The sequence below is a fragment of the Tachysurus vachellii genome, chromosome 19, assembly GCF_030014155.1.
Source record: "Tachysurus vachellii isolate PV-2020 chromosome 19, HZAU_Pvac_v1, whole genome shotgun sequence".
Lineage (NCBI taxonomy): Eukaryota > Metazoa > Chordata > Actinopteri > Siluriformes > Bagridae > Tachysurus > Tachysurus vachellii.
Window position 1 is genome coordinate 14,337,902 of NC_083478.1, and position 17,727 is coordinate 14,355,628.

The window sequence follows — 17,727 nt, forward strand, 5'->3', positions numbered from 1 at the left end:
CTTGACTAGTGCCCTGAACCAGCAAGCTGGCAGCGGTTAACGCAGGAGGCAGGGACACATTAGGATCAGGGGCATTGGGATTCCTTTCTGAGCTTGGTCTGCCTGCAAAGCTGCCATTGTGTGCAGCACAGAACCAGCTTAACCTGCAGGACTGTAGGCCTTCCCTATAAGGCCTTTATGTCTTAAAACTTGGGACCTATCGCTTCCCTTTATTGGCTGCGATAGGTCCCAAGCACCTCTTCAACTCTATGCATCACTGCATTCCCTTGTTCATCTAGGCCTACAATGACTGAATATTCAGCAATATCTGAGGAGAATAAACAGGCAGAATACGACTCATTCCACAAACTTGACACCTCAGAATAGACAATAACCTTTCATAAGTTAATTCCAATCTATGCTAAGGTTTGAAATAGCACATTTGGTCACCTCCTGGAGCTTTTAGAACACCAAAAATGTGGTGGAAATTTGACACTAATTAGAGTCACGTTTAGTTTAAATACAGCCAAACAAGCATGGATTGGACTTAGCAACAATGCACAATTTTTTTAAATAATTGCCTCCAACAGCATGAACCTCACTGGCTGTGTTCAGTAAGGATTTCAGTGGCACACCGCTCATCATCGAGCTCCTAATAATTTCTCATTTGGGTCGGGTCAACTCCTGGAGTTGAAGCGGAGATGATGAAAGAAGGGTCTCACTGTTTATAGTTTCATTTTTGCTAACTCAACCTGGAACCTCCATGTCCAAAGCCAACATCCTATCTCGAAAGACTCGGGACTCCAGCCTGGAATGCAGCCAAGTGGGAGCAGAGAATGTGAAGTGCAACTGCTTGCAATGCACAAACTCGGCTGCCTCAAGAGCCCACCGATCGCCATGATAAAGAAGAAAATAACCTAGTTTTTTTTATACCTTCTTTTGCCCTAGTCTTAGAAAATTGTCCAGTAAAACAGACAATAGACACCAACATACACAGAAGACAACGAAGCTGGAGTAATGTGATTTAGATGACCTTTTATGGTCTTACTGTAGGATGTGTTCTGTGCTACTGATCAGCTACAAAAGCTACAGCTACAAACCACTTTTTCCACTATGTGAGCTCCAAGCTAAAACGTGTGTGTGTGTGTGTGTGTGCATGTGCGTGTGTGTGTGTTTGTGTGTGTGTACATAAAACTTAGAATAACTAGTATTAACACATAACACTTTTAAAGACTGTATGTCATAGCTTAAGGAAAGGAGTGAGTTAACCTTACTATGCTTCATTCTTTCTGGGTCTTCTTCAGGGAAAGTGCTTTCCCTGCTCTCACTGCCCCCGGCATCTGATAGAGATTCCTTTTGTTGCTGTTGCTGGGAGCTGGACTCTTGGGTTTTCTCTGTCCTCTGGTCAGTGCGCTCACCATACTGTGAGGGCTGGGACATTTCCTGGGTCTTTTTTATCTTTAAAAAGACTGGTGAGGATGAGCTGTTCTTCATAGGCCTGCGACAAGGCCCACACACACTTAATGAAGTCATATCAACAGAGAGAAACAAATGTGCATTTTTATTAGTTGTCAAATGTTTTATTAGTTTTGACAGGTCATGGCTCATAATTACCATTATTGACAGGTCAGAGGTTTTTTAAGTAATTATTTATTTTGTATTAATTTGTCTATGTTTATAGCTGAATTATCCTAAATAGTCAGTAAATATTGATGAAAGCAGGAATAGGATGTGGAAACATTTAGTATAGATATAGAACAATGGAAGTACAAGTTGTTTCTTATCTGTTTTTGTCTGAATAATGAAGAGTCAGTCATCCAGTTAAAGATTGATAAATAATGAATACCCCACCACACATACACACAAATACGTGCACAAGCCTACAAAAAAGACAAGAGTCTTCAGTAATAACTCAACTCAAGCCAACTACAAGATCCACAACTGACATTTAAAAACTTAATTTCATGGACTCCTCTTTAAGTAAGAAATATTTGCTGTTATTTAATAAGAATAAAAATGGCAAGAACTTAAATGATTGTTATGCTTTGCTCCATCCACTGTAAATTCATTTAACATGAAACATGAACATTCACATGACTAAGAGAACTAAGAGAATTGCATACCAATGAAATTATCTGCAAAATATTAAATTACATGCACTCCGTCCAGGGTGTATCCTGCCTTGATGCCCAATGACGCCTGAGATAGGCACAGGCTCCCCGTGACCCGAGGTAGTTCGGATAAGCGGTAGAAAATGAATGAATGAATGAATGAATATTAAATGACATCAATAACAGAACAAATCTTACCAAATGTAGTTACACTCATGCACACATGCAGATTGAGATGCCTGCAAATAACCAGTTAATGCACCGTTTTTGAAGTGTCAGTTTTTGGCTCTCACCAAAAATATGGTTTCAGTTAATTTTCAAGTGCCAATTTATGACACTTACTTGATTGCAACTAAATTAACATGAAATTGGTGTTTAGTGTTAATTTGTATTCAGTAGTGGGTTATATTAACCCATTCTATGTAAACAGACTTTTCTGTGTGAAGATCAGGACTTTTTGAAATACTCAGTCTAGCCAACATCAAAGTTATGGAGAGCTGACTTTTTAATTCATTCTTATGTTTGACATTTCCTGAACATGTTTATTTGTATATGATAAATATGATTTTTTTGCATGTCACTGCTGCCACATGTCTCGCAGATTTGATAGCTGCATGACTATAAAGACGCTAAGTGTATCAAAACTGATGTAATTCTGTATAACAGTGACAAATTATAGCTACTTGTCTAGGCTCTCAAAACTGGACTACTACAACACACTATTCTTGGGACTCATAGCCCACTCCATCAATCCCCTTCAGATGATTCAGGATGCACTCATCAGGGCATGAGCTTCATCTCCAGAATTTATTGGTGAAATAAGAATCAAACCTCAATCAGGAGAGTATGAACAATTAACTAAACTCTAACTTGTCATCACAAAAAAATGCACTTACACTAGACCTAACAACTTTCATTTGTAAGTTGCTTTGGATAAAATCTAATAAATGAATAAATGTAAATGCATTTTAATGCATGAAAAAGTATAACAAGACATGTTATAATATTATTAAACAATGCAACCAATTCAAAAACAAACTTTATAAAAAAAATTTTCAAACAAATTTAATAAATTTCCTGCAATAGAACACAATTATTTGACTCAATAGTAGAGCTGAATTAGGGTTTTGATTTTTACTATAATTTACAGTTTATATTAAGGAATACTGTACAGGAATATAAACATGTCTCCTGCTGTCAAAAGTGTTGGAACCAGGAATATTGATACCACTATGGTAAACAACAGCTTTACTATTTTAGGACCCAAAGTTGGCCATCACTTCCTCCAATCACTCAATAAAATGGTGTGTAATAGTGATACACGGATCGTGGTTATATCCGCGGGTGCTGCGGTTAATAAAAAATTACATTTTAATTAATTTCAGGTGGGTAGCAGGTGGATGAGGTAGGCACAAGTCATTAATGATGCAAATATTAACTACATACTCTAAATACTCTTTTGTTCTGCAAGAAACCAGATTGATTCCCAGGGCTGCAGCGGCTTTCTAGGAGAATCTTGTGCATTCCTGCAACAAGCGCAGAAAAAAACATTCTTAAATGTTTCTTTATGTATTTTTTTAATTTACAGTATAATATTACAAATTTTATTTAGAAAATATGGGCCTAATAGCCAATATCCAGTCATTGCTCAGGAATGACTTTGCCTGTTCAGGAAGTGACTGCACAGAAACAGTGACTTTCTAGCTAAAGTCTGAGAGGGTGTAAAGCCTGTTTTTATGTGATTAATAAAATGTAGCTTAACCTGGCCAAAGAAGAACCTTTTAAATAAATAAACAAATAAACAAACAAACAAAAACAAACAAACAAACAAATAAATACATAAATAAATAAATGTTTATTTAAAAGGAGCCTGTCTTTCTAGCATATTATGTTCACTCTAACTGCATTGAATGTGCTGTTAAAAAAGGAACCATCAATTGACCATATCATCATGATGAAAACTAAGAATTAAGAATTAAGAACTAAGAATTACTAAGTATAATTGTAATGTGACTATTGGGTGTGGATCGGCTGCAAATAGGGTGCAGATATTTTAATCAGAGAAAATTATGGTGCAAGTGGGTGGCGTGCGGATGATTTATTTCAACGGATGAAGCAGTGGATTCGGGTGTTTGAGCTAATCCATGCATCTCTTGTGTGTAAAAAATGTAAACATCACATGTACAATGTTCAGACCCTTGAAAGTTAGCTCAGGTGCCATATCATTGCTGAGATGTTTCTTGCACCTTTATTCTGTGTCCAAAATTGATTGGACATGTATTGGAAAGGCACACACCTCTTTATAGAAGGCCTCACAGCTGACATTGCATATCAGAGCAAACAGATCTCAGAAACAGGAGTGTTGCAAAATAAATAAATAAATAAATAAAAATCTGTTGCACTGAAGATTACCAATAGCACAGTGGCCACCATTATTCTCAAATGGAAGCGGTTTGACACCACCAGGACATTTCAAAGAGCTGGTTATTTGGCCAAACTGAGCAATCAGAGTAGAAAGGCCTTAGTAAGAGAGGTTACCAAGAACTTGATGGTGACTCTGTCTAAGCTCCACGGATCCTGTGTGGAGATGGGACAAAGTTCCAGAAGGACAACCACCACTGCCGCCCTTTGATATTTCACTTTTTTCTTTTTAATAAATTTGCAGACATTTCTAGAATTCTGTTCTCATTTTGTCATTATGTGGTATTGAGTGTAGATTAATGAGAAACAATATTATATATATATATATATATATACGTATATATATATATATATATATATATATATATATATATATATATATATATATATATACGTATATATATATATATATATATATATATATATATATATATATATATATATATATATATATATATATATATACGTATATATATATATATATATATATATATATATATATATATATATATACGTATGTATATATATATATATATACATACGTATATATATATATATATAAACCTCGTATGTCCAAATTTGGTCAATTTCATATTTTTTCACATATCGATGCTATTGGACAGTCCCCACGTGGGTCTTTCATTTTTACAAGTTATTAACCAATCTAAAGTCTTTGAAAATAGCTTGAGCGCAAATCTCTTAACTCCATTGGACACTTCAACTGTACACCTCTTCTTCACTCCACGGGAGAGCTTCACGGCATATTTCTCCTCAAGAAGAGTCGCAACAAATCAACACGTCTTCTGAGGTAAATGTCTACAAAACACTGGGCTCAAAGAAAAAAAAATCTTGACCCCCGCTAGTTCTGGTGCTCATCTGAGGACAGGAATTTAGCGCAAGACAATCCACTGCAATGCGGACTAAACCCTGTGCACTGCAGATAAGGTAAGGCGTTTTTTTAATTTCCTGAAAAATAACGGTTTTGGAGATATGAGGATTCATATACAGCGACGATATATATATGTATATATATACATATATATATATATATACATATATAGATATATATATATATATATATATATATATATATGTATATATATACATATATAGATAGATAGATAGATAGATAGATAGATAGATAGATAGATAGATAGATAGATAGATAGATAGATAGATCCAAAATACTGTAATAAGCTGATAACAACAGAGATGGTTACAAAACATTTGAGATGTTTTCTGAGGGACACTTATGAAAACAATTGGCAGACTGTTCAAAAAAGAAGCAAGAACAACCCACTGATCCATCTGTACATAACCCTTTTATCGCAGCAGTGACCTGTAGGCTAATTAAAATATGTGAATTTGCTTTATATGTGCTCAGATACTACAGTCTACTGATAACAAATTACAGTGTTCTAAAAAAACAGGCAAAAGCTATTTTGCAGAAGAAAAACCACCAGTAGAAACAAAAAGAAAAATATTAACCAATAGAGATTCTTTCTCCTGCTCTTGCTTATCTTAGCAATTTCTTGAAAGATTTCAAGCAAATTTCTTTTGTGTTGTCATTATAGTGTATTGTTTGTAGAATTTTAAGGAAAATAATGAATTTAATCCATTTTGGAATAAGGCTGTAACAACCAAATGTAAAAAAAAAGTGAAGCGCTGTGAATACTTTGCAGATGCACTTTATCCTTCTTACTGAAGTACTATTATAGTGGAGACATACATGAGAAAATTTTGTAGGTCAGGTCTGTGATGGTGCATCTGTTATGCGTGGTGAGCATTCAGGTGTACAGAAACAAAATTAAAATGTGGCAAACATGCCTCAAATTTGATACTAATCGACACAGTAAGCAAAGCAATCCCTGAGTCTGACAGATTTTTCTCTCTGCAAAAAGGCCAGCTGAAAACATAGACACAGCCAAGTTCACAATATTGTGGACATTGTATTCTCTTTACAACTTCTGAAAGTAGAGCAAATATAAGTAAGGGTAAAGAAAATTCTTCCTTCTTTTTCCCAATGACTGACCAAATACTAAAACACTTTATGTCCCAGGATACCAAACAATGCAAACAATGTACATTGTCCTTAGCTATTATGTGATCAAGCATTCCTAATTTTCTCTCCAGTGTTTCTAGTCGCTGTTGTTTACAGACCTCAAAACTCTCTGCTTCTCAAATTCTATTATATATGTATTCTTATATAGTATCTCACAGAAGTGAGTACACCCCTCACATTTAAATATTTTATTATATCTTTTCATGTGACAACACTGAAGAAATTACATTTTACTACAATGTAAAATAGTGAGTTTACAGTTTGTATAACAGTGTAAATTTGTTGTCCAACACACATCCATTAATGTCTAAACCGCTGGCCACAGTAATGTACCAGGAGAGTAGGTATCGACAGTAGGTATCTGTGGGGCATCCTCAAACAGAAGGTGGAGGAACGCAAGGTCTCTAACATCCACCAGGTCAGTGATGTCATCATGGAGGAGTGGAAGAGGACTCCAGTGGCAACCTGTGACACTGGTGAACTCCATGCTCCAAGAGGGTTAAGGCAGTGCTGGAAAATAATGGTGGCCACACACAATATTGACACTTTGGGCGCAATTTGGACAGTTTCACATAGGGGTGTACTCACTTTTGTTGCTAACGGTTTAGACATTAATGGCTTTGTGTTGAGTTATTTTGAGGGGACAGCAAATTTACACTGTTATACAAGCTGTACACTCACTACTTTACATTGTAGCACAGTGTCATTTCTTCAGTGTTGCCACATTCATTCATTCATTCATTCATTCATTTTCTACCGCTTATCCGAACTATTCTCTGGTCACGGGAAGCCTGTGCTTAGGTGTCATTCACTCACACACTACGGACAATTTTCCAGAGATGCCAATCAACCTACCATGCATGTCTTTGGACTGGAGGAGGTAACCGGAGTACCCGGAGGAAACCCCCGAGGCACGGGGAGAACATGCAAACTTCACACACACAAGGCGGAGGCGGGAATCGAACCCCGAACCCTGGAGGTGTGAGGCAAATGTGCTAACCACTAAGCCACCGTGCCCCCCTGTGTTGTCACATAAAAAGATAAAAAAAATTTTTACAAAAATGTGAGGGGTGTACTCAATTCTGTGAAATACTGTATGTATACTAATGCTCCTGCATTAGAAGTGTGGTCTTGGGTAAATAAAGTTTGCATGTGTAGAAACTGTTTTTCACGCATGCATTCAATGCTGTGCAATGCTATGTCCTGTACAGGTCAAACAACAAAGCTGCTGGGGTGCCAAAACAAGCAGAAGGCAATCTAATATCTGATGTGCTTTTGAACTACTGTGGACTACTGTGATGCTGCTAGCCCTGCACAACTGTTAGGACTCAGCCCGGACTTTGGCCACGTGCATCTGTTTACGTTTCTCGTCACGTGTCTGCCCCGCCTTTGTCTGCTCCTCCCTGTCGTCACACCTGATCCTTATTGTGTCATTGTCTTTTTGTATTTAACTGTGCCGCGTTGCCTCGTGCAGCGCGGCATCTACTGTGGTTATGTCCTGTTTCTAGTCTGCATCCTGTTTCCTGTTATTAAACCCTGTTTATTTATGCTATCCTGCGTTTGGGTCCGCTTCTGTTCCGTCATTACAGAAGATGCCGCCACATTAGGACCCAGCGGGATAGCAGCAACCTGGACCGGCCGATTGGGAGTATTTTTTTTTTCTTGTTAGATCCCCCCCCCCCCCTGGACTTGGCGCGTTTGGTGACATTGGTCCGCATTTTTTCGGTGAGGGACGCCGCCCTGCTTCCGGTTTCTCCGCGGGGGGCGCCGCCTCACTTCCTGGTTGCGGGCCATGTCGCCAGCCCGAGGTTTGTTTTGTTCTTCGGTGTCCTGTGACATCGCCCCGCACCTTCCGGTGGGGGGCGTCGCTTCACATTTGGTTTCCGTGGAGGACGCCCCACCACTTCCTGTCCGCGGGGGGTGTTGCAGGCCCGCGTTTTGCCCTGTTTTTTGGATTTTTTTTCTGTGGACTTCCCTCTCCTGTGGAGGATCCCCCCCCCCCCCCCCGCCCAGCCTCCCTCCCTCCCTCCCTCCCTTTGCTGGTTTCTGGGGGTGGGTCTGGCCACGGTGCGTCGGGGGTTATGCACGGCCCTTCAGCTCGGCTGTGGACGTCGCTCGGCCCTTCAGCTCGGCTGTGGACGTCGCTCGGCCCTTCAGCTCGGCTGTGGACGTCGCTCGGCCCTTCAGCTCGGCTGTGGACATCGCTCGGCCCTCTCTGGCTGCGCCGCCGTGTGCCTTGCTCCCCCCACCTGCCTCGCCGTGTGCCTTGCTCCCCCCACCTGCCTCGCCGTGTGCCTTGCTCCCCCCACCTGCCTCGCCATGTGCCTTGCTCCCCCCACCTGCCTTGCCGTGTGCCTTGCTCCCCCCACCTGCCTCGCCGTGTGCCTTGCTCCTCCCTCCCGGACCCGTCGAGACTGCCTGGACGGATTGGCGCGTCGGGAGCCGTGCCTTGGGGGGGCTCTGTTAGGACTCAGCCCGGACTTTGGCCACGTGCATCTGTTTACGATTCTCGTCACGTGTCTGCCCCGCCTTCGTCTGCTCCTCCCTGTCGACACACCTGATCCTTATTGTGTCATTGTCTTTTTGTATTGAACTGTGCCGCGTTGCCTCGTGCAGCGCGGCATCTACTGTGGTTATGTCCTGTTTCTAGTCTGCGTCCTGTTTCCTGTTATTAAACCCTGTTTATTTATGCTATCCTGCATTTGGGTCCGCTTCTGTTCCGTGTCATTACAACAACAGAATATCCAAGAAGTGAGGCCTTTACTTTAAAAGTAATGTACCAGGACAGTAGGTATGGCTCAAGAATCACACCACTTTTCCCTTAGTACCAAATGGTAATACCCTTATAAGTTATCTTTATTGATTTGGGAATGTTTTTTCCAGTCATGTAAGACATGGATACATGCTTTACACTATAAAGTGAAGTTATTGTCTAAATACGGACAGGGTGGCTCTCTTTTTAAGAGTAGAGTTTACAGGGTTATATAGAGAATAATAAATTAATAATACTGAAAAAACCTTAAGAGAAATGTAAAAGCATGCCCCCTATATCCACATCATTCATTCATGGACATTTATAGACCATAAACATTTTCTCTATCAAAAGAAATGCAGTAAAAACCTTTTTGTCATTAACTCTCAGTTCAATGCACAATATACACGTGGACAAAATTGTTGGTACCCTTCGGTCAATGAAAGAAAAACTCACAATGGTCACAGAAAAAACTTTAATCTGACAACAGTAATAATAAATAAAAATTCTATGAATGTTAACCAATGAAAGTCAGACATTGCTTTTCATCCATGCTTCAACGGAATTATTTAAAAAAATAAACTCATGGAACAGGCCTAGACAAAAATGATGGTACCCCTAGAAAAGACTGAAAATAATGGGATAAGACGGAAAATAATGACCAAGGGACATGTTAATTCAAGGTGTGTCCACTAATTAGCATCACAGGTGTCTACAATCTTGTAATCAGTCAGCGGGCCTATATATAGGGCTCCAGGTAGTCACGGTGTTGTCTGGTGACATGGTGTGTACCACACTCAACATAGACCAGAGGAAGCGAAGGAAAGAGTTGTTTCAGGAGGTTAGAAAGAAAATTATAGACAAGCATGATAAAGGTAAAGGCTATAAGACCATCTTCAAGCAGTAGATGTTCCTGTGACTACAGTTGCACATATTATTCAGAAATTTAAGATCCATGGGACTGTAGCCAACCTCCCTGGATGTGGCCGCAGGAGGAAAATTGATGACAAATCAAAGAGATGGATAATCCGAATGGTAAAAAAAGAGCACAGAAAGACTTCTAAAGAGATCCAAAAGAACACTGTCCCTACTGTGAAACATGGAGGAGGCTCTGTTATGTTCTGGGGCTGCTTTGCTGCATCTGGCACAGGGTGTCTTGAATCTGTGCAGGGTACAATGAAATCTGAAGACTATCAAGGGATTCTAGAGAGAAATGTGCTGGCCAGTGTCAGAAAGCTTGGTCTCAATCGCAGGTCATGGGTCTTGCAACAGGACAATGACCCAACACACACAGCTAAAAACACCCAAGAATGGCTAAGAGGAAAACAATGGACTATTCTAAAGTGGCCTTCTATGAGCCCTGACCTCAATCCTATTGAGCATCTTTGGAAGGAGCTGAAACATGCCGTCTGGAAAAGACACCCTTCAAACCGGAAACAACTGGAGCAGTTTGCTCATGAGGAGTAGGCCAAAATACCTGCTGAGAGGTGCAGAAGTCTCATTGACAGTTACAGGAATTGTCTGATTGCAGTAATTGCCTCAAAAGGTTGTGCAGAGTTTATTTTTTTAAATAATTCCGTTGAAGCATGGTTGAAAAGCAATGTCTGAATTTCATTGGTTAAAATTCATAGAATTTTTATTTATTATTACTTTTGTCAGATTAAAGTTTTTTCTGTGACCATTGTGAGTTTTTCTTTCATTGACCGAAGGGTACCAACAATTTTGTCCACATGTGTACATTACAATACCTCATGTAACTGCTACTATAATACTAATGTGTTCATTCCAGTATTTCTGCACACACAGTATTGAACATACAGTATTTACACTTGTCAGTGCTGCTTTTGTGTATTGTTTTTTGAGTAATGCCTTGTATTTTTTGTTTGCACTGTATTTTGTCCTGCACTGTCTTTTTGTCTTTTATCTTTCACTGTTTGCACCAGGCTGAACAGATGCACTTTATGTGGCTATGACTACTTACTTAAGTCCTTAGCCCTGTCTTTGTTTTATGTAGCACCATGGTCCTGGAGAAACCTTCCTCATTTCACTGTGTACTGCAACAGCTATACAGTATATGGTTGAAATGACAATAAAAGCTTCTTGACTTGACTTGACTCATGGTCGCAGGTTAGCTAAAAAAAATTGCAATATTGCGATGTAAATCAATATTTATCAATTCAAATCAATATATATATATATATCAAATCAATAATTTTATAAATTGTCTACAAGGCCAACATTCTTTTTTCCTATTTCAGCTTAGTCAAAAATTTATAAAATTTAATGCGGCCTAGGGCTTTCGAGCCACATGCACCAAATTCGGATATGTTGTAGAGCCTGGTCTGAAGTTTGTTTGAAGTTTGAAGTACTTCTGGTACCGGATCTCAAAGTGGCCTTTTTTCCCATAGACTCCCATTATAAATTTGGAGGTTTATAACTCGGCAAGCTTTCAAACTATCTACACCAAACCCGGCCAGCTCCTTTAGGGTGATACTCTGAACAAACTTTTAAATTGGTGTACCGACTGGCCTTTCGGTTGTGCCACAGCCCCGCCCCCAAAATATGCAAAATCAAAAAACTTTTTACAACATGGACATGTGACATATCAAAACACTCAGAACAATGAGGGGAACTTCCTCACATGTGTTCTGATGACGTCACATGCTCGTCTCCACTTGCCTCTAAATGTTTTGGCACCCTATCTTTCTGTCCACTTGCCTCCAAAAGTAACACTGTCCCTTATGTCCACTCGCCTCCAAAAAGCACTGGCCTTTGCGAATACTTGCCTCGTCAAAGCCAACATCAAAGTTTGTCACGACGAACTTTACAAATCCAGTATTATGTTGGCTTTGTAGAAGCCAACATTCTGTTTTCCTATTTAAGCTTAGACAAAAATTTATCAAGAGTAACTCCTCCTAGGGCTTTCGAGCCACATGAACCAAATTCGGATATGTTGTAGACCCTGGACTGAAGTTTGTTGCTATTACTTTGCTAAGCGATCAGAGTTCCGGTACTTCCGGTACCGGGTTTCAAAGTGGCCTTTTTCCCATAGACTCCCATCATAAACTTTGGAGGTTTATAACTCGGCAAGCTTTCGAACGATCTACACCAAAGTCGGCCAGCTCCTTTAGGGTGATACTCTGAACAAAGTTTTAAATTGGTGTACCGACTGGCCTTTCGGTTGTGCCGCAGCCCCGCCCCCAAAATATGCAAAATCAAAAAACTTTTTACAATATGGACATGTGACATATCAAAACACTCAGAACAATGAGGGGAACTAATTCACGGGTATTCTGATGATGTCACATGCTCGCCTCTACTTACCTCCAAATGTTTTGGCACCCTACCTTTCTGTCTACTTCCAAAAGTAACACTGACCCTTATATCCACTCGCCTCCAAAAAGCACCGGCCTTTGCGAATACTTGCATCGTCAAAGCCAACATCAAAGTTTGTCGCAACAAACTTTACAAATCTAGTTATTATTATTCTTCTTAGCCAAAAATTTATCAAGAGTAACTCCTCCTAGGGCTTTCGAGCCACATGCACCAAATTCGGATATGTCGTAGACCCTGGTCTGAAGTTTGTTGCTATTACTTTTCTAAGCGATCGGAATTCCGGCATTCCCAGTATGGAAGCTCAAAGTGGCCTTTTTTCGTATCCACTTCCATTATAAACTTTGGAGGTTTATAACTCGGCAAGTTTTCAAGCGATTTACACCAAACTCGGACAGGTTCTTTAGGACGTTACTCCGGACGAAATTTTTGTTTTCGGCGTTCCGACGGAACTTTCGGTTTTCCCGTAGTCGACGATGGAACGTCCCATAGACTTGAATGGGGAATTCCTAAAATTCCTCTAAGCTCTCACACACGCAGCGTGCGCAGAGCTCAGGCACGGCTTCTCTCCTGTGTTCTATGCAGTATAATAATAAGTAGAATCCCATAATGACTGCAGTATTGACATGAAACGTCCAAACCCTCAGTAGCCACTTTTTGCCAAAAGTATTGGCACCCCACCGGGTACACGTGACGTCACGCCCCCAAAATAAGCGAAATCAAAAATTAGCACAATATGGACATGTCATATATCAAAACACTCAGCCCAATGAGAGGAAGTGCCTCACGTGTGTTATGGTCACGTCACGTCACGTGTCGTCACGTGTCGTCACGTGAAAATAAAAAATTAGCACAACATGGACATGTGACATATCAAAACACTCAGCACACTCAGCAACTCAGCACACGTGACGTCACATGACGTGACCAAAATACACGTGAGACAGTTCCCCTCATTGTGCCGAGTGTTTTGATATGTCACAAAACACTCGGCACAATGAGGGGAACTGTCTCACGTGTATTTTGGTCACGTCATGTGACGTCACGTGTAGCCCCGCCCCCAAAATAAGCAAAATAAAAAATTTGCACAACATGGACATGTGACATATCAAAACACTCAGCACAATAAGGGGAACTGCCTCACATGTATTCTGGCCACTTCACGTGATGTCACGTGACGTCACGTGAAAATCAAAAATTTGCACAACATGGACATGTGACATATCAAAACACTCAGCACAATGAGGGGAACTGCCTCACGGGTATTCGGATTACGTCACATGCTCATGTCCCCTCCAAAAGTATTGGCACCCTAGCGGTCTAGTAGCTTTCACAATCTTTCTGTCCACTTGCCTCCAAAAGTAACACTAACCCTTATGTCCACTCGCCTCCAAAAAGCACCGGCCTTTGCGAATACTTGCACCGTCAAAGCCAACATCAAAGTTTGTCTCGACGAACTTTACAAATCTAGTTACACCTACATTCTAACAGAAAAACCTGTGTAGTGTGTTATAGCTAACTATTGCTGATTAATTATGTTGGCTTTGTAGAAGAAAAGTAATAGCAACAAACTTCAGACCAGGGTCTACAACATACCCGAATTTCATGCATGTGGCTCGAAAGCCCTAGGCCGCATTAAATTTTATAAATTGTCTACAAGGCCAACGTTCTGTTTTCCTATTTAAGCTTAGACAAAAATTTTTAAAATTTAATGCGGCCTAGGGCTTTCGAGCCACATGCACGAAATTCAGATATGTTGTAGACCCTGGTCTGAAGTTTGTTGATATTACTTTTCTAAGCGATCTGAGTAACGGTACTTCCGGTACTGGGTCTCAAAATGGCCTTTTTTCCCATAGACTCCCATTATAAACTTTGGAGGTTTATAACTCGGCAAGCTTTCGAACTATCTACACCAAACTCGGCCAGCTCCTTTAGGGTGATACTCTGAACAAACTTTTAAATTGGTGTACTGACTGGCCTTTCGGTTGTGCCGCAGCCCCGCCCCCAATATATGCAAAATCAAAAAACTTTTTACAACATGGACATGTGACATATCAAAACACTCAGAACAATGTGGGGAACTTCCTCAGGAGTATTCGGATGACGTCACATGCATATCTCCGCTTGCCTCCAAATCTTTTGTCACCCTATCTTTCTGTCCACTTGCCTCCAAAAGTAACACTGACCCTTATGTCCACTCGCCTCCAAAAAGCACCGGCCTTTGCAAATACTTGCCTCGTCAAAGCCAACATCAAAGTTTGTCGCAACAAACTTTACAAATCTAGTTTAAGTGTGTGTATACCTATAAATAGACAAATGTTTATGCACACAAGTAGTGAAATGATCTCATGCGGCTCTGCTGAATCATCTAAAATCTGCCAATGTGTTATCCAGACTTGATTTACATCAAGTCAAACTAAATATCTAAATAAGTAGCCATTTGTATCAATAAAATTTTGTCCAAAAATTTTACTTAAATAATTGGTTTAAAACAACCTTCATCAACAGTAAAATGTAAGGCTTTTATAGTGCTTCTCTCACCTCTTTTTAGAATTTACAGGGTTTGATAGCAGTTTGGGCTTAGCTGTCAGCTCAGCCATTGGCTCCACGGTGACTGCTATCTTGCTCTCCTTGTTGACCCGCTCTGAATGATTCCAAAGCTTGTGTTTCTGCAGGTGGACCTTTGTGGTGAACGCAGCCTCACAGTATGGACAGCTATAACTGAACTTCTCCACCAATGTAACCTGAGAACACACGGACAGAGATTGACCTGAGAATACACTGAAAATAGCCACTGAATTTTCAACTGTACATTTAAAACAAATATGTATTTATGTTGTATAAAATATATGTTTTTTGATCACTAGTAATGGGGGACAACCTGAATAGGTAGCAGTTCATCTATCCCAGGATCACTAGGAATGGGGCACAACCTGAATAGGTAGCAGTTCATCATGCACACACAATAAAACACTCATTTACACTTAGGGACTACAAAGACTCAGGAATGAAAACTTTGGATATAGTAAAACTGTGGAAGTTTTTTTAGAAAACCTTATTTAATCAAACTAAAAACAAACAATAACATTAACAAAGGACTAGTGATTATAACTCATCAACGGCAAAAATGAATAAATAAATTATTAAAGCAAACCCTAGCTACAAGAACATTAACTATTATTCCAAACTTAATCCACCCAATCAAACAGGCAAACTACCATCATGCAGACTACTCTGCCCGATACCTTTTTCCTCAAAGAGAAAATTAAGAATCAGCACTAGTAACATGACACAATCAAGCTCTTCAGCAAAGTGAACTGTGAATTATAATTTGCAACATTAAATAAATAAATTAAATAATGTATTCAGTTGATTAAGATTCTCCACTTAACATAAAAGCCACAATTATCACTAATGGACTAATCACAGTTTCACATTGCACAGACGTCCCAGGCAAGGGTGCCCATAACACATAAAATATGTCTATATGTTTATAAATTGAGTTTTAAAATAACTGATATCAAGAATTCAGTATTCGATACTTAAAATGTAAATATTAAGAGTGTGATTTCTAGTAGTAACCATATTTTTTATATCAGGAATTACATTTTACACTAGAAAAAACGTAATTTCTGATATGTGCTATTGCATATTCACTAGTTGAATATTGCAAGAGCCAAGTCATATTATAAATAGTATTTTTTATTTGAAAATGGATAAAAGAGGAATCTGAGGGAGGCAGTTTAAGTGGGGCCATTGCTAACTCAACTCAAAATTCATTCAACTCAAAATTCTATTTAAAATATTCCATTCAATAAAGATTTGTTTATACCTCATTCAATTCTGTATTGTTTTACTCTTTGACCGAGAGATGGAGCAAACTTTTTTTTTTAAAATGAGGGAGGTAGGAGGGCCCCTTAGCAGAATTTTGCTTAGGGCCCAAGGGAGGTCAGGATCGGCTCTGGTTATATTGCCAATTTGTCAAAGAAAGCCTCACAAACTAACCTCTTCCATTAATACCTTGTTAACAAAAAAAATACCTTGTTATGCAAAAAAACAGGTGCTGTGACAAGTAATTACATGTGTCCAAAGCATACTGGCAATGAGATAGACGCTACAGTATTCCATCAGATACAATGTAAAAAAAACTATTCTAAAAGGTATTGCAACACATCTGAAAGTATTGTAACTCTGATTATTTAGTTTTCCTATACACTGAAGACATCTGAATTTCAGATCAAAAGATTAATGTGATGATAGATTAGAAGTATAGCCAATATTTAATTTCCTGATACTTACATCTAGATGTGTTAAACAACTTAAAGCATGGGACCTTTGATGTCAGATCAAACATTTTAGGTGATTAGACATATTATAACTAACCCTAACCCTAAGTCTTAAAAAAGATAAAACTTGATATTCGGTTGCACCACCTCGGTTGCACCAGCGCTAGAATTTCTTTATACTCGCCTCTCAGTAGGGTTAGCCCCCACAAAGAGCACAGGGCAGCTATTTCCATTGCTACACACCCATACTTGGAGTCTCCATGGGGAGTCACCCTCTGGTCTCCCAGTTCTGGCATGGTAATAACATCTGAGGCCTTCCTGTAGACTGCAAATTCCCTCCTGGAACCCCTCTGTGGTCCTTTCAGAGTTATCACAACTTTGTCTGCTTTGGCAACTGTTACAGGGTTAATCAGGTCTCAAAGTAATGAATCACTTATTGGGTTATAGATGATATCATCTGGCCCTATGAGACAGGTGGGATGGCCACATTTTTAGGTATCAGGGCCCACTCCATCAGGAGTATAACCTCATCTATTGCTCTGGACAGTGGCATCCCCTTGCATGCTGTTTGTGCTACAGAAGGCTTGTCCTCTCTGCACACATTCTTTAAGTTTTACAGTTTAGACCTGAATGTCAATTCACACGGCCCTGCAGCACAGGCATTTCCCCTTGAGTGGCAGTGATGGTCTTGACATTCCCATAGCGTCAATCCATGATGCAGTTTTAAAAAAGATTCCTTAGTGTGCTTAATAGCCCCATAACCCAAGCTAGCATCCAAAACAC

General features: G+C 39.7%; 1 protein-coding gene across 8 annotated transcripts in view; it reads right to left on the minus strand.

The window, feature by feature from the left end:
• Window positions 1–17,727, minus strand: part of znf512b (zinc finger protein 512B) — a 92,538-nt gene that overhangs the window by 24,882 nt on the left and 49,929 nt on the right. For 7 of the 8 annotated variants that reach the window (XM_060893659.1, XM_060893657.1, XM_060893661.1 and 4 more), the window contains 2 exons: window positions 15,200–15,402; window positions 1,254–1,498 (listed from right to left, as the gene is read on the minus strand). In XM_060893659.1, coding sequence (XP_060749642.1) covers window positions 1,254–1,498; window positions 15,200–15,402 — 448 coding nt within the window. The remainder of the gene's footprint in view (window positions 1–1,253; window positions 1,499–15,199; window positions 15,403–17,727) is intronic. The other variant, XM_060893658.1, reaches the window with a different exon arrangement.